The sequence below is a fragment of the Trichomonas vaginalis genome, chromosome III, assembly GCF_026262505.1.
Source record: "Trichomonas vaginalis G3 chromosome III, whole genome shotgun sequence".
NCBI lineage: Eukaryota > Parabasalia > Trichomonadida > Trichomonadidae > Trichomonas > Trichomonas vaginalis.
In genome coordinates, this window is record NC_067205.1 from 7,746,578 (window position 1) to 7,764,546 (window position 17,969).

The 17,969-nt window shown below is 30.5% G+C and overlaps 5 protein-coding genes and 4 pseudogenes across 9 annotated transcripts, besides 6 other annotated features; 5 read left to right on the forward strand and 4 right to left on the reverse strand.

The window, feature by feature from the left end:
• Positions 1-2,815: part of a mobile genetic element that runs on past the window's edge.
• TVAGG3_0660670 (uncharacterized protein) lies at positions 163-317 on the reverse strand (the record flags this gene model as incomplete). The annotated part of the gene is made up of 1 exon (XM_051242011.1): positions 163-317. A coding segment is annotated over one exon (155 nt), but the record flags the coding sequence as incomplete, so codon positions are not given.
• TVAGG3_0660680 lies at positions 751-1,666 on the forward strand (annotated as a pseudogene). The gene has a single exon. A coding segment is annotated over exon 1 (916 nt).
• A 136-nt stretch (positions 2,816-2,951) lies between the features above and the next one.
• TVAGG3_0660690 (uncharacterized protein) lies at positions 2,952-3,067 on the forward strand (the record flags this gene model as incomplete). Its single annotated transcript, XM_051242012.1, has 1 exon — positions 2,952-3,067. A coding segment is annotated over one exon (116 nt), but the record flags the coding sequence as incomplete, so codon positions are not given.
• Positions 3,068-3,156: 89 nt separating this feature from the next.
• TVAGG3_0660700 lies at positions 3,157-3,799 on the forward strand (annotated as a pseudogene). The gene has a single exon. A coding segment is annotated over exon 1 (643 nt).
• A 2-nt stretch (positions 3,800-3,801) lies between these two features.
• On the reverse strand, positions 3,802-4,044 carry TVAGG3_0660710 (serine threonine-protein phosphatase family; the record flags this gene model as incomplete). Its single annotated transcript, XM_051242013.1, has 1 exon — positions 3,802-4,044. The coding sequence occupies one exon, from the start codon at positions 4,042-4,044 to the stop codon at positions 3,802-3,804; it is 243 nt and encodes an 80-aa protein (XP_051088600.1).
• An 18-nt stretch (positions 4,045-4,062) lies between these two features.
• TVAGG3_0660720 (uncharacterized protein) lies at positions 4,063-4,425 on the reverse strand (the record flags this gene model as incomplete). Its single annotated transcript, XM_051242014.1, has 1 exon — positions 4,063-4,425. One exon carries the CDS (start codon positions 4,423-4,425, stop codon positions 4,063-4,065), a length of 363 nt encoding a protein of 120 aa, XP_051088601.1.
• A 138-nt stretch (positions 4,426-4,563) lies between these two features.
• Positions 4,564-5,382, reverse strand: TVAGG3_0660730 (phage tail repeat-like family; the record flags this gene model as incomplete). Its single annotated transcript, XM_051242015.1, has 1 exon — positions 4,564-5,382. The coding sequence occupies one exon, from the start codon at positions 5,380-5,382 to the stop codon at positions 4,564-4,566; it is 819 nt and encodes a 272-aa protein (XP_051088602.1).
• A 6,338-nt stretch (positions 5,383-11,720) lies between these two features.
• Positions 11,721-11,761: a mobile genetic element.
• Positions 11,762-12,204: 443 nt separating this feature from the next.
• Positions 12,205-12,242: a mobile genetic element.
• A 1,176-nt stretch (positions 12,243-13,418) lies between these two features.
• Positions 13,419-13,455: a mobile genetic element.
• Positions 13,456-14,726: 1,271 nt separating this feature from the next.
• Positions 14,727-14,811: a mobile genetic element.
• Positions 14,812-15,178: 367 nt separating this feature from the next.
• Positions 15,179-15,219: a mobile genetic element.
• A 1,417-nt stretch (positions 15,220-16,636) lies between these two features.
• Positions 16,637-17,453, forward strand: TVAGG3_0660790 (annotated as a pseudogene). Its single transcript has one exon. A coding segment is annotated over exon 1 (817 nt).
• A 139-nt stretch (positions 17,454-17,592) lies between these two features.
• Positions 17,593-17,954, forward strand: TVAGG3_0660800 (annotated as a pseudogene). Its single transcript has one exon. A coding segment is annotated over exon 1 (362 nt).
• Positions 17,955-17,969: the final 15 nt, after the last annotated feature.

Sequence of the window (17,969 nt, forward strand, 5' to 3'; positions counted from 1 at the left end):
TAGTTAGGGTTTGTATTTCCAGACCTGGCACTTTCTATTATTGAATTTTTCTCTTCATCTGTAAGTTCTTTGACAGGTTTTGACAATGGTTCTGAACTTTTTGTTTGTGGTGTCAAATCTACCGTTTCAACTTCTTCGGTCATTTCATCTCAGTAAAAAATTTTAGTTTGGTTTGTTTTCAACTGGTTGTTTAGGTTTTTAAGTCGGTCTAAAACTTCCTGAGGTATAGGAAGAACTTGACAAACACGTGGTTGTGTAACTGCTGGAAGTCGACAAATCCATCTTGAACCCATTTGTCTCAAAGCTGTATTGTTCATTTCATCTCAGTAAAAAACTTTACATTCCCCACGTTTGAGGCGGTTGCGGTTGGTTGTTGTTTACCCACTGTTGTGCATGGTTATATCCTCTGTTAAAGAATCTTTCACCTTGGTCCATGTAGTGCCCTGCTTGGTATAGTAGTCATTTGCTTGTTATAGTAGTTTCCTGCTTCTCTTCCTACATTGTCCATCCATCCTTGAACTTTTCCTCTTGTTTCAGATTTGGAATAAGATTTGCTGCGTCACGTGCTACATCCCAACCTTCTGTACAGTTTGTATAATAGGTTGTGCTTTCTCTTTAAGTATACCTAATGTACTCAAAATCTTCCTTCCAACTCCAAATACACCTCTGGCTATTGTTCCACTGCGGGCAAAAATCTGGATGCAACTCCTGCTAATGCGCCAAATAAACCCATTTCTTATAGGGTAAAAAATGACGAATCCAAACAAGGACCCCTATGTTTCTAAGCGACAAAGAAAGCACTCATGATAAAAATCTTTAGTTCAACACCAAATGCTTGGTTTATGGATATCTTGGAAAACATTCCGAGGTATAGAGAAGATGGACCACCATACTGGCTAATATTTGTCGGTCAAAACACAAGATACTGTGAAGCCATACCATTACAGTCCAAAGCTATTTTAGATATCTTAGCAGCTTTGACAATATTTGTTGACAAATACCATCCAACAAAACTGACATCTGACTGTGAAAGTTCTTTCAAATCAGATGATGTAAAAAACTATCTGCGTTCAAAAAATTAAACCAATATTTCATTGTCGACCAAAACATTCTGCTCTTGGTGTCATGACAGTTTGTATAAAAATCTTAAGAGACTTAAACCAACCACAAGGTGGTGAAGCAAATGAAATGTCATATGACGACAAGTATAGGCACTTCTCCATGGCAAAGATGAGACAAGTTTTAAATATTTACAATAGCCGTAAACAAAAAGGTTTGGGAAACCACTCCCCCGAAGAAATGAAAAACAACCCTGACTTAGAGAAAGACTATATATTTAATAGTTTAGTCAAAAGAGACAAACAGAAAGAATGCCAGGCTTCAAACTTCAGAAAGGTGACAAAGTAAAAATAGAAATACCTAAACGCGACCCATATGAAAAATACTATTGACTATGACAACAATGGAACTCGACAGGTACTCGCATTCGTGTTCGTAAAAATAGAAGAAAGTATACAAGAGAATATTATGAAGTTTTAGGCAAACATGGCAAAATGTACACACTGCAAGCAGAAGATAAAACTACTATTGTCAGACCTCGTTTCAAACTTGTTAAGGTTCAAGGTGGTATACTTTCAAAGACATTCCTAACAAATATAAGACAACTCCTGACGAATATGCTAAAGAAGTTGAAAATGACGACTAAGCAATTCTATACCATGCGTAAAACTGTCATGTAAGGTGGCATGTAGTCTTTACTTTGTCCCGTTGTTTGTGTATATCCTGTAACGCGATGTGTATGGTTTCCATCTCCCTGAGTGTCACTCCAGTAACAATTTATAGCAAACTGAACGTCGTCTTTAACATCATATCCTTTACCTTTTTTCAAGGCGTGCCAATCCCAAAATTTATGCTTATGCCAACCTGCTTGAGATGTACTTAAATCTATGTAGTGACTGTGCGCAGGTAAATTTGCACCTGAAATCGTTTTACTTCCACCTGTTTCCTTTGAAGAGTTTGCACAATACAAAAACCTGTCGACTATTTGAGTCCAAGTTCCAAAACCAAGTACTACTTCTGGTTTGGTAGAGTTCATTGACGTGTAAATAGAACCAACTGGGTAAATGGTTTGAAGTATTTCTGTCTTTAATGTTTGAAGCTCTGTTTTGTCAGCTTTTTTATCATATAAATCTTGAGCAGTGAATTTAACTTTGTTTTCATCCTCCATGACATAGACATTCTACATCTAATGTATCTCATCGTGTTATGTCTTCTTCCGATGTTTAAACCTTGTGGAAAAGTTAGGAGGTTTCCAATCTAATACATCCCCACCAGCTCCTTCAACCGTTCCTTCAATATTTTCTATACCAACAGTTGCGAAGAAATCGTGTGTATTCCAACGTCACTTTTCCTGTTTAAGGTTTCTTGTAAGTTTTGTAATATTTGCAATGGTATGTGTATGAGTCTTTTTAGAATATTCTTTGTCAGCTCTTGTCACTTCACTTGACATTTATTGTCAACATATGTTTTGTCTGCTTTGTCATCTAACATTGCTGGTAGTTCATCTACGTCATAATGTTATGTGTATGATGTTTTTGTGGGTATGTTCTATCTGTCCATGCGAGAATATAGTCTCTTGTTGCATCTACATACTCTTTGTCAGCTTTGTTGTCAATATCTGCTTTCAAAAGAAGTTCATCTATAGTTTCTCGTTTAAAGTTCTTTTTGTTGGATTTATACAAACAGTATGGTTCTTACTGTCTTGAAACAGAAACTCGTCTGTCATTGGGTTTATCGTCAGTTTTAAGTTTCCTTCTTTCAATGACTCAGATATCTTAGAATAGTTTGAAAGTTTGTTGTGTTCTTATTTAGAGCTTGCACAATGAGTTGTCGTTGTGTTGTATTTCTCTCATAGACGCTGTTTCTTTCGACATTTTTATTCTAGATAAAATATGCTTTCAATAGAAAAAGAAAATTCAAGAGTTGCTACAACTAAACCATTAGATGAACTTTTTACTAACGTAGGTCAAAAGTTTGAGACAGAGACCGTAAAGCATGAAGGCTATCGTTTTGACTACCCACTAAGATGGTTAAGAGACCCATCCGTCACAAAAGCTGTTGGCTTTCGTAGAATGAAGTTCATTTCAGAAGCCATACATGGTTTCCCATTTACGGTCGCTTTTGAAATTCGATACTATAACAAAGAGAAACGTACGTATGAGAAATTTGAACAGGGAAAACTTTTACAAGTTAGTTTGCTTGTAAACTTAGAAACAACTCTTCAAGCTTTTCAAGAAAAAATAAACGATATCTATCTCGAATATGCAAAACAGTACAACATTGACGAAGGAGAGTACCATCTCGATATTATATATGACAGGAAAAATGCAACTGTTAAAATCAATAGAATAGAAGACCTTGGAGAAGACGTTTATATTTCTACAAAATATAACAACTTGGCATGGTATAGATTTTTGAGGATGTTAAATCAGCCTGCAGAATATCCAGTACACCCGAACTTTTATGAAGTCGAAAACCCTAATGGAACATATGAAAATGTTTTCGACTCAGATGCTATTATAGTTCATGCTTCATTTTCTGGTGCACAAAACTCTTTTTTATGCTTGGCAAATGACTTTTACGAAAAACCTACAAAGCTATATGAACCACCAAGTGGAAGTATTTCAGACTTTCAAGTATGGTTTACTACAGATGGAAGAAAGAAATAATTCCATTATACCACGCGTTTTACTTAGAACTTAGTTTCATATACAACTACTATCGAACGGTAAAAATATAATTTTAATACGGTTGAGGTGTTGGATTTGGTTGCCAACTAGACTGTGGTGCAGGTTCAGGCTGTTGTATAACAGGAGCTTGTTCTTCTGGTTCAGGGTCTTTAGGTATAATACCAACGAACTGACCTACTCTTTTACCAATATTTTTGACACCGTTCCAAATTCCTCTTCCGACAGATTTTATTCCATTCCATATACCTCTTCCAACATTTCGAAAGAAGTTTCCTATTCTTCCAAAGAAACCCATTTTACTATATGTAAAAATCTAATGTCCACCTAGTCTCTTACGTTTCCTGTTGAGTTCCATAGCATTCTTTAACTGGAGCTCATACATTCTGTTTCTCCTCTGGTAGAAAACATATTCTGGGTCAACTCCTGTGTTCGCGTCATCTGCATAAAGTTGTTTATATCCCACTTCAGGGTTTGTATAAAACTCTTTCCATCTCATATTTGCATACCATGGTGGCAAACCTAACGCAGCGTCATTTGACATGGCAGTTTGCATTTGTACATCTGTTGGCACTTGACCATAGTTTGCCATTGCAGTTTGTATTCTAACTTCATTTGGAATATTCTCTGGGTTTGGTTGTCCAGGTTGCTGTGCATTCGCTAAGTTCTGTGCGTCCATTTAATATTAGATAAAATATCTCTTACGAGTACATATGCTGAACATTTGCAGGCATTGGTTCATCTTCATATTCTCTATATCTTTCTGCCACGTCAAATAAGTAAATGACACAATGGAAAAAACCTAAAACAAGTAGTCCTATTTCAAACCACATTTACTTACTAGTAAAATTTCTTTGTTATGACACTTTCTCCAGTTTATAGGACCTCTCTCATATTCTATCTTATCGTATCTAAACTCATAGTCATGTATGTCCTCTAACCATCTCATGACACTTTCCAAACCACTTTTATCGGATGTAAAGTAAAAGCATGGATGGTTATGTAAAACGTCTAAAGTTTCTAAAGAGTCTCTCAAAGTCCAGTCTACTTGGTATTGAAAATCCCATGTGTTATAGAACGGCGGGTCCACTATAAAGAAAACATTTTCCTTGTCTTTATATTTTTCATACAACTCTGTCCAATGACATCTCACAAACTCTATACCCTCAATATATTTTTCTATGTTCTCTTTGAAAACATTTGTATAGTTAAGATATAAAACTTTTGACATAAGTGTTTCAATGTCATGAACTCTTATAGCACCACTATATAATAGTCTAGCAGATATACTATCCCAGTCAATATACTCTGCCTTTTTCAAAACCTCTCTGACAGTATTTTTCTTATCTAATGGTATACGTTCCATCTTACCTATAGGTATCTTTTCTTTTAACTCTTTCAATATTTTGTTTGTGTCTGGTATATGTTTGAGACGGTTCATATAGTTGTCGAAGTCATTGCATATAATCTTTGAGTCAGGAAATATTGTATGGCACAAATGAGATATATAGAAACTTCCACCGAACAAGTCTACAAATGTTAGACCATTCGGTAGTTTCTTAAGTTCTCTCAATAGAATATCTTTACATCTACTCTTATTTCCAAAGAAGGGTAACGGTGGTTTTGTAAAATTCATTTTATATATATAATAAAAATGTTTTTTCCTGAAAAGTGACAGAAAAGTGACGGGGGGCTAGAGGGCACGAAGTGCCTGGAAGCCCCACTACCTTTTTTTTTTTTTTTTTTTTTTTTTTTTTTTTTTTTTTTTTTTTTTTTAATAATACATATTATTATATAATTAACATATTCATAATGTTTCACCCTTTCAAAAATATAATCCTCCTCCTCTCAAATAAACGTACATACAGGTGGCCTCTTTTTTCAAAAAATTAAAATTTGAAATTTTGGGCTCAAATATTAGAGATTTTTTCAACCTTCAACGATATATGTTGTCTATATCAGACCTCCTTTCTTTTTGATACTTAACATTGTTCCTAAATCTTAGCCGTTAAGGCTGTTCTGAAAATATTTTTTTTTTCAGAAAAAATTCAAAAAAAATTCTTAAAATTCAAAAATCCCTTAATTCCTGAGGATTTTGGAAAAAAGTTTTTACATGAACATGTGTATATTTAGGGTTGTTAGATTCCCGACGATAGGTGTCTTGGAAGATTTGCCTGGTGTCATCATAGTGTCTTTAAATCAAAAATTTTATTTTGGAGTTAGTTTTATTGATTTTTCAATAAAAAACATTTCTAAAACAAGAAAATAAAACGATAAAATATTTATATTTTATATAAGGATCTTATATATTTAAAATAAATATCATTTTATTTTTTTCATTGGTGTCTGTCAAACCATAATACACTATTCAAAAATTCAATGTGTCTTGCGGTTTCAAAAGACACCTTCAAATTGAACGATAGCACAGACACTATTGAATTTTACCCATTGTATTTAGTTTTTACCCTTTTTATTTTTAAGAATTAATGACTGAAACAGCCGTTTTGCTATGACCTCAATCACTTTTATTAAGGGTTTCGTTTTGCGAAAAAAACGTACAATACGCAATTTCGCTAAAAAAACATTTAGCTAGCAATTTCGACCTTTGACTCCACTCAAGACGTCACTTTTTTAATTTTGCGGTATCATATTTTTGGAAAATCTTTATGAATATTATATAAAAAGTCTCTTTAATATCTATATTTCATATTTTTATCGATTTTTAAAGTTTTTGCGAAAAGTATTCAATTATTTTTGCTATTTGGTCGGGTAAATGTCAGATTTGCGACATTTTCTGATATGATATTCAGATTCTACGTTGATAATAATGCTTATAGAACCCTCTTGCTATTGTGTCAAAATTGCGAAACCGATAGCAAAAATATCTCGCAATATCAAAATTGAGATATTGAGTGAATTATGCATTATAGAGATTAAAAATCTGATTTGTGAAAACATCTCATCAGTTTCTAGCTAATTCAAAAATCTTTACTATCTTATTCGATTAAAATGAAAAGGGAATAGTTTCATTATGCTTTAAATGACAGCCTTATAATATAATCATAGTTTTCGCTCAATATGCAGCATTTTTTTTTCGAAATCTATGGTCAATGTCCTAAATACTGATTGCTTTGCATTCATATCTCTTACATTTTCTATACCCACATCACTATTCATTGCTATTCCTATCTTTTTCATTTTTGTTTGTTTCTCATAATTTCTCAAAAAACACGATAACTTGATATTTGTAAATATCATACTTTATAACGTAAATAAGAACTTGACCTATTAAGAAAAGCAGTAATGAAAAGAAAATCTGAATTTCATAAAAATTACAAGTTTCTGATGACAATTAGCTTAATTAAACCAGGTACAAGATTATATAATTGTATTTTCTATCCAATTATCCATATAATATCTTATCCAGAAAAAATAACTTGATCAATAAAAGGTGACCAAACTATTTTTTGAAAGTCCGCCATAACTTTAATGGTACTATTTCAGCGTGTACAATGAATACAAAAATTCTAAGAGTGCCACATAAAATAGTACTTTAGACTTGAGTTAATGCTACCAAGCAAATGTTAAAAAGATGACTTTAGTGTTTTGATAATCAAAGATTAAAATCATTATTGTCTAAATCAATAATCATAACGACAGAAGTTAATGTTTTTTCATCAGTGCTTTAAATCCACTTTTAAAAGTATACCTCAAAAATCAAAATATCAAAAAAATTGGCCGATAGGTTTGGCTTTAATTTTTGTCTGCTTTTATGATTTGATATGGATGTTATAATTTTAAAAGTTGAGCCAAATTCACCAATAGATTTTTGAGATTTGCAAATACTCAATAATTTTCAGCGTGTTATCTTTTATTAAAAGAACTATTTGGTTTCAGTATCATATAAATTGATATTTACTTTCTATTTGAACCTTCATTTAGCTAATGATTTAATAATACAGATTTCATCTAGTCCTTATAAGAGAATTTTGAATTTGTTATAATAAAAAAACAAACAGATATAGCTTACACTTCTATAATAAAGATACCTTTTATAGAAATCAGTATGAAATGTGTTTTTTGACACGTAAAGCTCTCAATTCATTATAACATGTTTGTCGATTTTTATATATTTTTCGCTTTCATTATCTATGATATTAAAAATTATGTCATCAGAATGTGAAATAATTAAACAAATGCCCTACGGGAAGTATTTTAAAAATTGATTGTAAGTATAGTTAGATTAACCATCATCACTTGCAAACTGAACTAATTTACTACTTCTCCAATTAACACTCATGAACAATGTTTTTTTAAAAAAAATATAATTTTTTATTCTAAATTTTACATTAACATGTCATTTATTATGATCTCATAAAACATATCCATATATTATAGTTACAGTAATATTAAAATTTCAAATTTTGAATTAATTTGGTTATATTATGACCATTAAGCCAAGATCCCAACTTCTCTATGCTATCTATGAATTTCAACTCTATATGTAACTAACACGTTATAAGTTTTGTTTATAAATATAAGGTGCATTTCAGTAAATTACTCTTTTATAATAGTTCTTTTATTACAGCTATAAAATCTATACTAAATCTATATGTTTTTATACTAAATTTATTAATTGTAATACTAATTTTAATTGTTGCTGATCATATGCTAAATTTTATATGAAATCCTTAATTAGAAACTTGAGTTGAATATATCTTATATGAAACAATCGGTGTTTAAAACAAAATACAGCTTGATTTATATAGTAATTTATGCTTTACATGTATTTTATATAAATTTTTATTGAATTCAAATATTCAATAGTTTTTTATGCTAGATTAGTTGTATTTATTTAAATATATTATATTGGCAACCTTTCTTTACCCTGTCCTAATAAACGCATTTTGTAAAAAAATATAGTGCATCAGTTTCGAACTAGCGTCCACGGTACCCAATAGTAAGGGGTAATAACCATTCGACTATTTGCCACGTAAAGCATCGCCAGATTTTTTTGTATTTAATCACTCCCAAAACACTGTTTTGGCTTATTGGAAGCATATCAGACATAATCGCCATAATCAAAAAATCTATATACCCAATAAGTAATAAATTTGTCGATATAGATTTTCCATAAAATTAGTTTTTAGTCTGATCTTAAAATAAATTTAATTTTTTATAAAAAAAAATCACATTTAAAAGTACCTTTTTAGTAGCTCGAAATCTTGTTGGTGGATTTCGGGCGTACTTCAAAATTAGCTTTTCTTCTACATATGCAAGCTATATTTTAAATATGGGGCAAATCGGATCGGCGAAAGGAGTTTAGTTACCTTTGATCAATACCAAATGATTTTTTAACTAGTAAATAAAGTATTTTCTTTACACACACATTGTATATCATAGTTTTTTTTTTGGTTTCGCAAAACATCCAAAAACAAATATGCTATAAAAGTGACAATTTTAGCAAAACGAAACCCTTACTTTTATTTATTATTTTAAATATTATTTAATTTTATTATTTGAATAGGCCAACTTATATTTGAGAAGCTCAATTTGAGACCACTTAAAACATTGAAATATCATAAATATTGAAATATTAAAAAGTGTATTTCAAAATATTGAAATTATAAAAATTTATAATACTGAAATTGAGACAAATTAATAAATTCAATGCGTTTTTTTTGAAATAACTCTCAAATATTATTTTTTGTTTATTTAATGATGAATAAATATGATTGCTTTAGTCAATCATAAAAACTAATTTAAGTTTAAAATAATGAAAGGATAATTTGATCGTTTTTTAAAATACAATTATTTTTTGATGATTTGCAAGAATCTTTGAAAAGAATATAATATAGGTTCTATTTTTGTAAAATTTATCCAAATCATGTATTACATAAATTACGATTAAAACGATGAAAGAACCAAAAAGTGTGTTTTGTGTTTTGCTGTTGCGTGTTGGATGCGGGATCCTGTTATTTCCGAAATCGACAAAAAAATTGGAAATTTAATTTCCGAAATCGAAATTATATTAATGTTTTTAATATTCTTATATCAAAAGGATTAAAGTTCATTAAGAGAAAAACAATTTTTCTTCTTTAATCTATTGGCGCATTTATTTCTACACGCCAATAAGGAAGGGAAAATTATAAGACACCATGGTGTCTTCAAAACGCTAATTTTTGATATTTTTAACAACCCTATGTATATTATATGAAGTATATTGATAAGGTAAAAATCAAATTTTATTATGCTTGTCATTTTCGTGACGATAGGTGTCTTTAAGGAATAGCATTGTGTCATCATAGTGTCTTGAGTTTGAATTTTTCGATTTTGAATTTATTTTGTTAATTTTTCGCACAAAAATTCTATTTAAAATCGAAAAGTAAAACGGCAAACATCTAGTATAATACATAAACAATCTATATACTTAAACTAAAAGATAATTATTTTTTTCAATGGTGTCTGAACAAACCGTAAGACACTATTCAAAAATTGAAAGAGTCTTGCGGTTTCAAAAGACACCCACAAAATAGACGATATGGCAGACACCATTGAAATTTACCCAATTCTATATGATTTTACCCTTTAAAAAATTTAAACATAGAAACTGCGATAGAAAGATTTGCATGATACAATGCTATATAGCATATGATATTATATGTTTATATCAAGTAAATAATGATGCGCTGTCTATCCTATTCAAATAAACATATATTAACATATGCTGATAAATTGTTTTGCATCATGAAAACATTTCTACTTGGTTTATTAAGAAAATTCTACAATCGAGAAGGCCAATACTTAAGCATTCTAAATTAGAACGCTTAAGCATTACCCTTCTCGATTGAATTTGATTTGCAAGGATCTCCCACCGCAATAAGTTACCATTCTTCAAGGAATAAGCAATATTATAATTGCTACGAAGTTATAGATTAGTTCAAATCCATATTTACAGCAATATATATTCGAAGTTTCTCATTCAATGAGAAACTTCGCATCTATATTGTTATAAAGATGCATATTTGTGCTCTCTTGTCATTGTAGAGGCAGCGTATATGAATTTATGGTGTTTTCTACTTGATGTTTCTAATCAATAATGAAGCATCAGTAGAATCCCCCAATTAGTGTGAGTTGAATACTTATATTTGCATCAAAGAATTAGATACGTATATTTATAATATTATGAGCAGAGATCATTTGAAGTCTCCCAATATTTGTGTGACTTCGAACGAGCTCTGCCCATAAGTAATGTATCTATTAGTCTGGTAATGTTTGTTATCTTCAATTAATGCAAAGTTCCTTTGAGCTACATCTTATGATGATGAAACTCAAAAGAACTTTACATTAATATGAAGTTCTTATAGCCATCAGTAGGCCAGCGTAGTTAAACAGTATTAGCTTCTCATGAAGTACTTGGATATGAAAAGATCTTAACATTTTAGTCAAAGTACTACATGAGAAGCTAATATTGCTACTCTCCCTAACCTATGGATGGTCAAAGATTCTGTATTTAAGACGAATAGAGCAAGATTCTTCCAATAGATCAAATAAATTAAAGAAGGTTTGGAAGAACCTTGCTCTAAGGTAGTTAAAATTCATTCCCTGACCATCCGAGGGTAAGGAAAAATAATGAATTTGTTTTCTAATGAAGCTCTCTGATTGCTGAAGATGAATTGGAGCCAATCAGAGAACTTCATTAGAAAACATAATGTTTGCCCCTCCAAGAACAGTGAGCGAGTTAAAGCTATGTTCTTGGTGGCATGCAAGCTCGGCAAACGCCGAGCTAATTAAATTAACGTACAATATTAACGTACAAAAAAGTGTCTAGACATGAGTGTCTGACCACACCTGAAATTCAAGATTTGTGACATCCGTAAATTTTATTGCATATTCATCGAGAAAATAAACTAACGAATCCCTCAAAATTGAGAGGGTAATCCTCCTCCTCTCAAATAAACGTACATACGGGTGTGTTCCATATTAAGTTCTGTCAAAATGTAAGCTATTCAATTCTATCATCGGGGGAAGTATCACAAATCTATCAATTTTTTGTAAAAGTATACAAAAACATATGGTGTTCAATTAGTTTATAATAATATAAATATTAAGATTATCCAAAATAAGAAAAACTAGGTTTTGAGAACACTTTTGAGATGATAATCAAAATATTTTGATTGAAAAATAATATATTATTTATCAGATATAGAATGGATTTTTTCAAATTTAAAAATTCTGAAAAATAAACAGTTTTGTAAAGTAAAAAAACTGAACGAAAACTCGAGACCTCGTATTCCAAATGAATGGGTAAGATATATGTATGAAAAACTTGAAAGTGGTGAGTTAACTTACGCAACAGTTTTGAAAAAAGTTCCATATTCTTATCAAAATGTTACAATTTTCAAACAAATTTCAAGAAATACTCTCAAAAAAGCATTCAAAGAAATCGGTGGTACACTGTTGTAAACAGAAATTCATCAAAAGTGACACCTCAGAAAAGCTAAAATATTGAATTTTTGGAACTTTTGATAGAGCACGTTTTTAAATATTAATTAAAGTAAATGTATATTTTGTAAAGATTCTTTTTAATAAAAAATAAAATTTTGAAGAAGAACACAAAATCTTCTGAAAAATAATATCACATAAACTCATATTATTTTCTAATATATAACTATTTTATATAAAAATCAAATTCAATGATCTTAAAAGCGAATGATAAACCTCAAAATTTACGAATATAATGAGTGGGAATATAATGCTTATCTATCATAAAACCATATGAAATATCAATTTTTGCTTTACGCCTAATTTTTGACGACAATTAGCAAAAAATGTTAAATGTTAACACTCAGTCCATTTGAATATGAAAAATAAAATTGACTTTGATTAAATGTTTTTATTTATCATGCAATTCTTCTTGCGACCAAAGATTTGAATAAAACTTCAAAAAATAAGATAGCTTAAAAAATAATATACGGTAGTGTTTACTAATAGATGAATAGTATATAAATTCTATTAAAATGGATTTGATCCAAAAAATATAAAACCAAAAATAATTGTTATAATTTAAATGAAGAAGTAATTTAAAACGATTTTATTTATGATCAAATTTTATATATTTTTTTGGATCAAATCCATTTTAATAGAATTTATATACTATTCATCTATTAGTAAACACTACCGTATATTATTTTTTAAGCTATCTTATTTTTTGAAATTTTATTCAAATCTTTGGTCGCAAGAAGAATTGCATGATAAATAAAAACATTTAATCAAAGTCAATTTTATTTTTCATATTCAAATGGACTGAGTGTTAACATTTAACATTTTTTGCTAATTGTCGTCAAAAATTAGGCGTAAAGCAAAAATTGATATTTCATATGGTTTTATGATAGATAAGCATTATATTCCCACTCATTATATTCGTAAATTTTGAGGTTTATCATTCGCTTTTAAGATCATTGAATTTGATTTTTATATAAAATAGTTATATATTAGAAAATAATATGAGTTTATGTGATATTATTTTTCAGAAGATTTCATTCTATATGCCTATGAAAAGTACTCTCAAAACTAACTTTTTCCTAATTATAATTAAATCTAGAATATTGTATTATGCTTAGTATTATTTCATTTTTCTCATTCAATTTAGAATTTACAAATGTCAAAAAATTGAGAGCTGTCACTTTTGATGAATTTCTGTTTATTACAACACCAAAAATTAAAAGTGGTCCTCCACAAGAGGAATTAACTCCAGAATTAATTTTGAAGGTTCAGAATTCTTATGAAAATTACAAATGTGGGGTTCAAAAATTGTATTGGACTCTCAATATGAATCCAAAACAATTTCAAATCAGTTACAATGCAGTTATTAAGGCAGCAAAATTTCTGGGAATTTACAAAGAAAAAGATAAAAGTAATCCAAAAGCATATTATGTGGATTATGAAGCAATTCTTCCAAATACAATCTGGCATGTGGATATTCATTTTTTGAAAGAACCAGAAACTTTACCGGTTTATGGAATAATTGATGACAAAAGTCGTTATTTGTTAGCATTGAAATTGCTTCGTAACAAAAGTTCAACAGAAACTTCAAAAGTGGCAATTGCAACAGTTCAAAAATATGGAGCACCTTTCTGTTTCTGGTCAGATAACGGTAAAGAAAATGAGGGAGAGTTCACAAAATTTTTGAGTACTTATGACATTCAAATCAGAAAATCAGCTCCATACATGCCACGTCAAAATGGCAAAATTGAACGCCTCTGGCCATCACTGGACAAAAATGCTCCAAAGTCTTCAGAATTTGAGAGCATCAATCAGGAATTGGAAGAATTCAGGCAAAAATACAATGACATGCCACATGGCGCTCATCCAAAAATTGGAGTTCGACCATACACTCCAAGAGAGGTTTACAACAAATTTAAGAAATGGACCAAGGATGATAAACCGCTCTGGAAAAAATGTGTTAATAAGCAGTGGGAAGTTGAAGAGATTCCAAACTATTGAAATATTCTATATTTTTTCAAAAATTCTCATTCAAATTTGAATTTGGTTTTCAAAATTATGAATAAACATTATTTTTATTAAACTTGATTTTTAGCTCTAAAGAATCAAAAGAATTTAGCGAGAAAGAATATGCAGCTCACATAGGGGTAGATAAAGATATATCTCGAAAAAAATTGAATTTATTGTAAAGAATGAAGAAGTTCATTTTAAGATTGAGTTGATTTTCAACCAAAACGAGAGAGCATGCAGGCAAATGAAATTCGAAAAGTGAAAGGAATGACATATGCAAAAGAAAAGATTCAAATAACGCAAGCGAAATATAGATCAGTTAAAATCACAATAAAATTTCGATCTTTTCTACAGGGAACTAAAGGCTATGAGGCACTAATATATAATCAGTGCCTCATAGCCTTTAGTTTATTAAAAGTGAAAACTTGTTCGCAATGCGAAATGATTGCGAACAAGTTTTCTCACTTCAGCGAGGGAATTGTTCCTTATGATGCATACATTATAAATATATACATCATAAGGAACAATTCCCTCTAGATAGCTAGGAAACCCTAAATTAACTATTAATCTTTGAGATATTTTTATTTGAGGTTAATACGTTTTTCGAAATAATTAAAATGTAAAATTTTGATTATGAACTCATCTCTAATATTTTGGCTCTTTAATATATTTGAATCATGATCTTTGAGAAGAGTTCTCAAAAGTATTCACAAAAGCTATTTTTCCTTGAAATTTAAAAATCCTGTTTATCATATATTACCAAATTCAATTCCCTACATATTTCAAAATATTCTATGAACATTTCAATTTTTGAAAAAAAAAACATATTTTTTCCAAATATATTCATTATCATATTTCTAATAATATTTCCTAAAGCGTCACTTTTTACTTTCTCGACGATTATTTCCCTCTCAAAAAATTCAATAGCTTACAATTTGACAGAACTTAATATGTAACAGAAAGTTGTGATTTTAATGAGGCAATTTCCTTTTGTGCATCTCTAAACTTCAAATTATTTGCTTCTAATTGCTTGTTATTGGCATTAAGTCTCTCTAATAACAAATCTGAGCGTGCAATTGCTCCATTGTAAGAAGAAGTCATATCCTTAATCTGATTTTGCAAGTCTTGATATTTCTTGTATATGTCATCATTAGAATCGAGTATTTTTGGTAGCTCAATTGGTACTGATAACTTAGAAATTTGAGATTCTAATGTAACTCTTAAAGCAGATTCTGCTTGTAGTTTTTGCTTGGTTGGTTCAAGCTCTTTCTTGATTGTATCGTGTTCTAATACTAACTCTGCATATAAATCAGAAACATTTTGGATTTTAATTTTTTCATCGCGTTTTAATTCGTATAGTTGCCTTGCTATAAACTGTTCCAAAGAAATGTTACTATGTGGGGCAGTACTCAATTCATTGTATTGCTCAATCGTTAATATTGGTAATTTTTCAAATAGTAATGATTCTCTATGAGTTTCAATAAGTGATCGTAGTCTATTTATTTCATTCATATAACTTTTTTCGATTTCATGCTTTTCTTTTAAAAACGATTTGGCTTGTTCATTGATTATGTTATCATACTCGGATTTCATTTGCTGAATCATTTCTTTTGTATCTTCTGGTATGTTTTTCTGTTTCATAAATTTCTTCCGATATCTTCTTAAGGATTGAATAATTATATCTCGCTGAATAATCTGATTTTTAAGAGATTGTTGCTTTCCAGTTATGGCAGTCCCAACGGGAACCGCGGTAATTTACCGAGGTTTCCGCACACCGGTTCCTTTTTTTAGGAATTTTTTAGATTAAAAAATATGCTTTGTAAATCATTTTTTGTAAATCGGCAAAAATTTGGAAATATTCTGACGACAAGAAATCTGGGAATAGTATTTGAAATACGAGAACAACCTATTTAAAAGTGTTTCGCTCGATTTTGTATAATTTCAAATTTTCGCATATAGCTTTCCGTGAATTACCGTGATTTTACCGCCACATCAATAGTTTACGACACTTTTCCCGTAAATTGAGTAGTTTACTGCACTTTTTCCGTAAAATTGAGTTACGGGAATCCGTAAGATTACCGTACCTCACTTCTGATTGAAAATAAAAAAAAAAAAGGTAGTGGGGCTTCCAGGCACTTCGTGCCCTCTAGCCCCGAAGATGTTTAGTATAAATGAAGTTTTTATTCGGAAAATTGTTAGTCTTCTGGTGTGAATTCGGAGGACTCTTCTTCTTCCTCCATTGCTTCTGGGAAGAAGCCTTCTTCTGGGTCGAAAACATTATATAATGTGTCGCTTTTCACAAATTATATATGTTTTCATGTTTTGTCACTTTTCTGTCACTTTTCAGGAAAAAACATTTTTATTATTATATATAAATGAATTTTACAAAACCACCGTTACCGTTCTTTGGAAATAAGAGTAGATGTAAAGATATTATATTGAGAGAACTTAAGAAACTACCGAATGGTCTAACATTTGTAGATTTGTTCGGTGGAAGTTTCTATATATCCCATTTGTGCCATACAATATTCCCTGACTCAAAGATTATATGCAATGACTTCGACAACTATATGGACCGTCTCAAACATATTCCAGACACAAACAATATATTGAAAGAGTTAAAAGAAAAGATACCTATAGGTAAGATGGAACGTATACCATTAGATAACAAAAATATTGTGAGAGAGGTTTTGAAAAAAGCAGAATATATAGACTGGGATAGTATATCTGCTAGACTATTATATAGTGGTTCTATAAGAGTTCATGACATTGAAACACTTATGTCAAAAGTTTTATATCTTAACTATACAAATGTTTTCAAAGAGGACATAGAAAAATATATTGAGGGTATAGAGTTTGTGAGATGTCATTGGACAGATTTGTATGAAAAATATAAAGACAAGGAAAATGTTTTCTTTATAGTGGACCCGCCGTTCTATAACACATGGGATTTTCAATACCAAGTAGACTGGACTTTGAGAGACTCTTTAGAAACTTTAGACGTTATACATAACCATCCATGCTTTTACTTTACATCCGATAAAAGTGGTTTGGAAACCGTTATGAGATGGTTAGAGGACATACATGACTATGAGTTTAGATATGACAGATAGAATATGAGAGAGGTCCTATAAACCGGAGAAAGTGTCATAACAAAGAATTTTATTAGTAAGTAAATGTGGTTTGAAATAGGACTACTTGTTTAGGTTTTTTCCATTGTGTCATTTATTTATTTGACGTGGCAGAAAAAGTACAGAGAATATGAAGATGAACCAATGCCTGCAAATGTTCAGTATATGTACTCGTAAGAGATATTTTTATCTAATATTAAATGGACGCACAGAACTTAGCGAATGCACAGCAACCTGGACAACAAACCCAGAGAATATTCCAAATGAAGTTAGAATACAAACTGCAATGGCAAACTATGGTCAAGTGCCAACAGATGTACAAATGCAAACTGCCATGTCAAATGACGCTGCGTTAGGTTTGCCACCATGGTATGCAAATATGAGATGGAAAGAGTTTTATACAAACCCTGAAGTGGGATATAAACAACTTTATGCAGATGACGCGAACACAGGAGTTGACCCCGAATATGTTTTCTACCAGAGGAGAAACAGAATGTATGAGCTCCAGTTAAAGAATGCTATGGAACTCAACAGGAAACGTAAAAGACTAGGCGGACATTAGATTTTTACATATAGT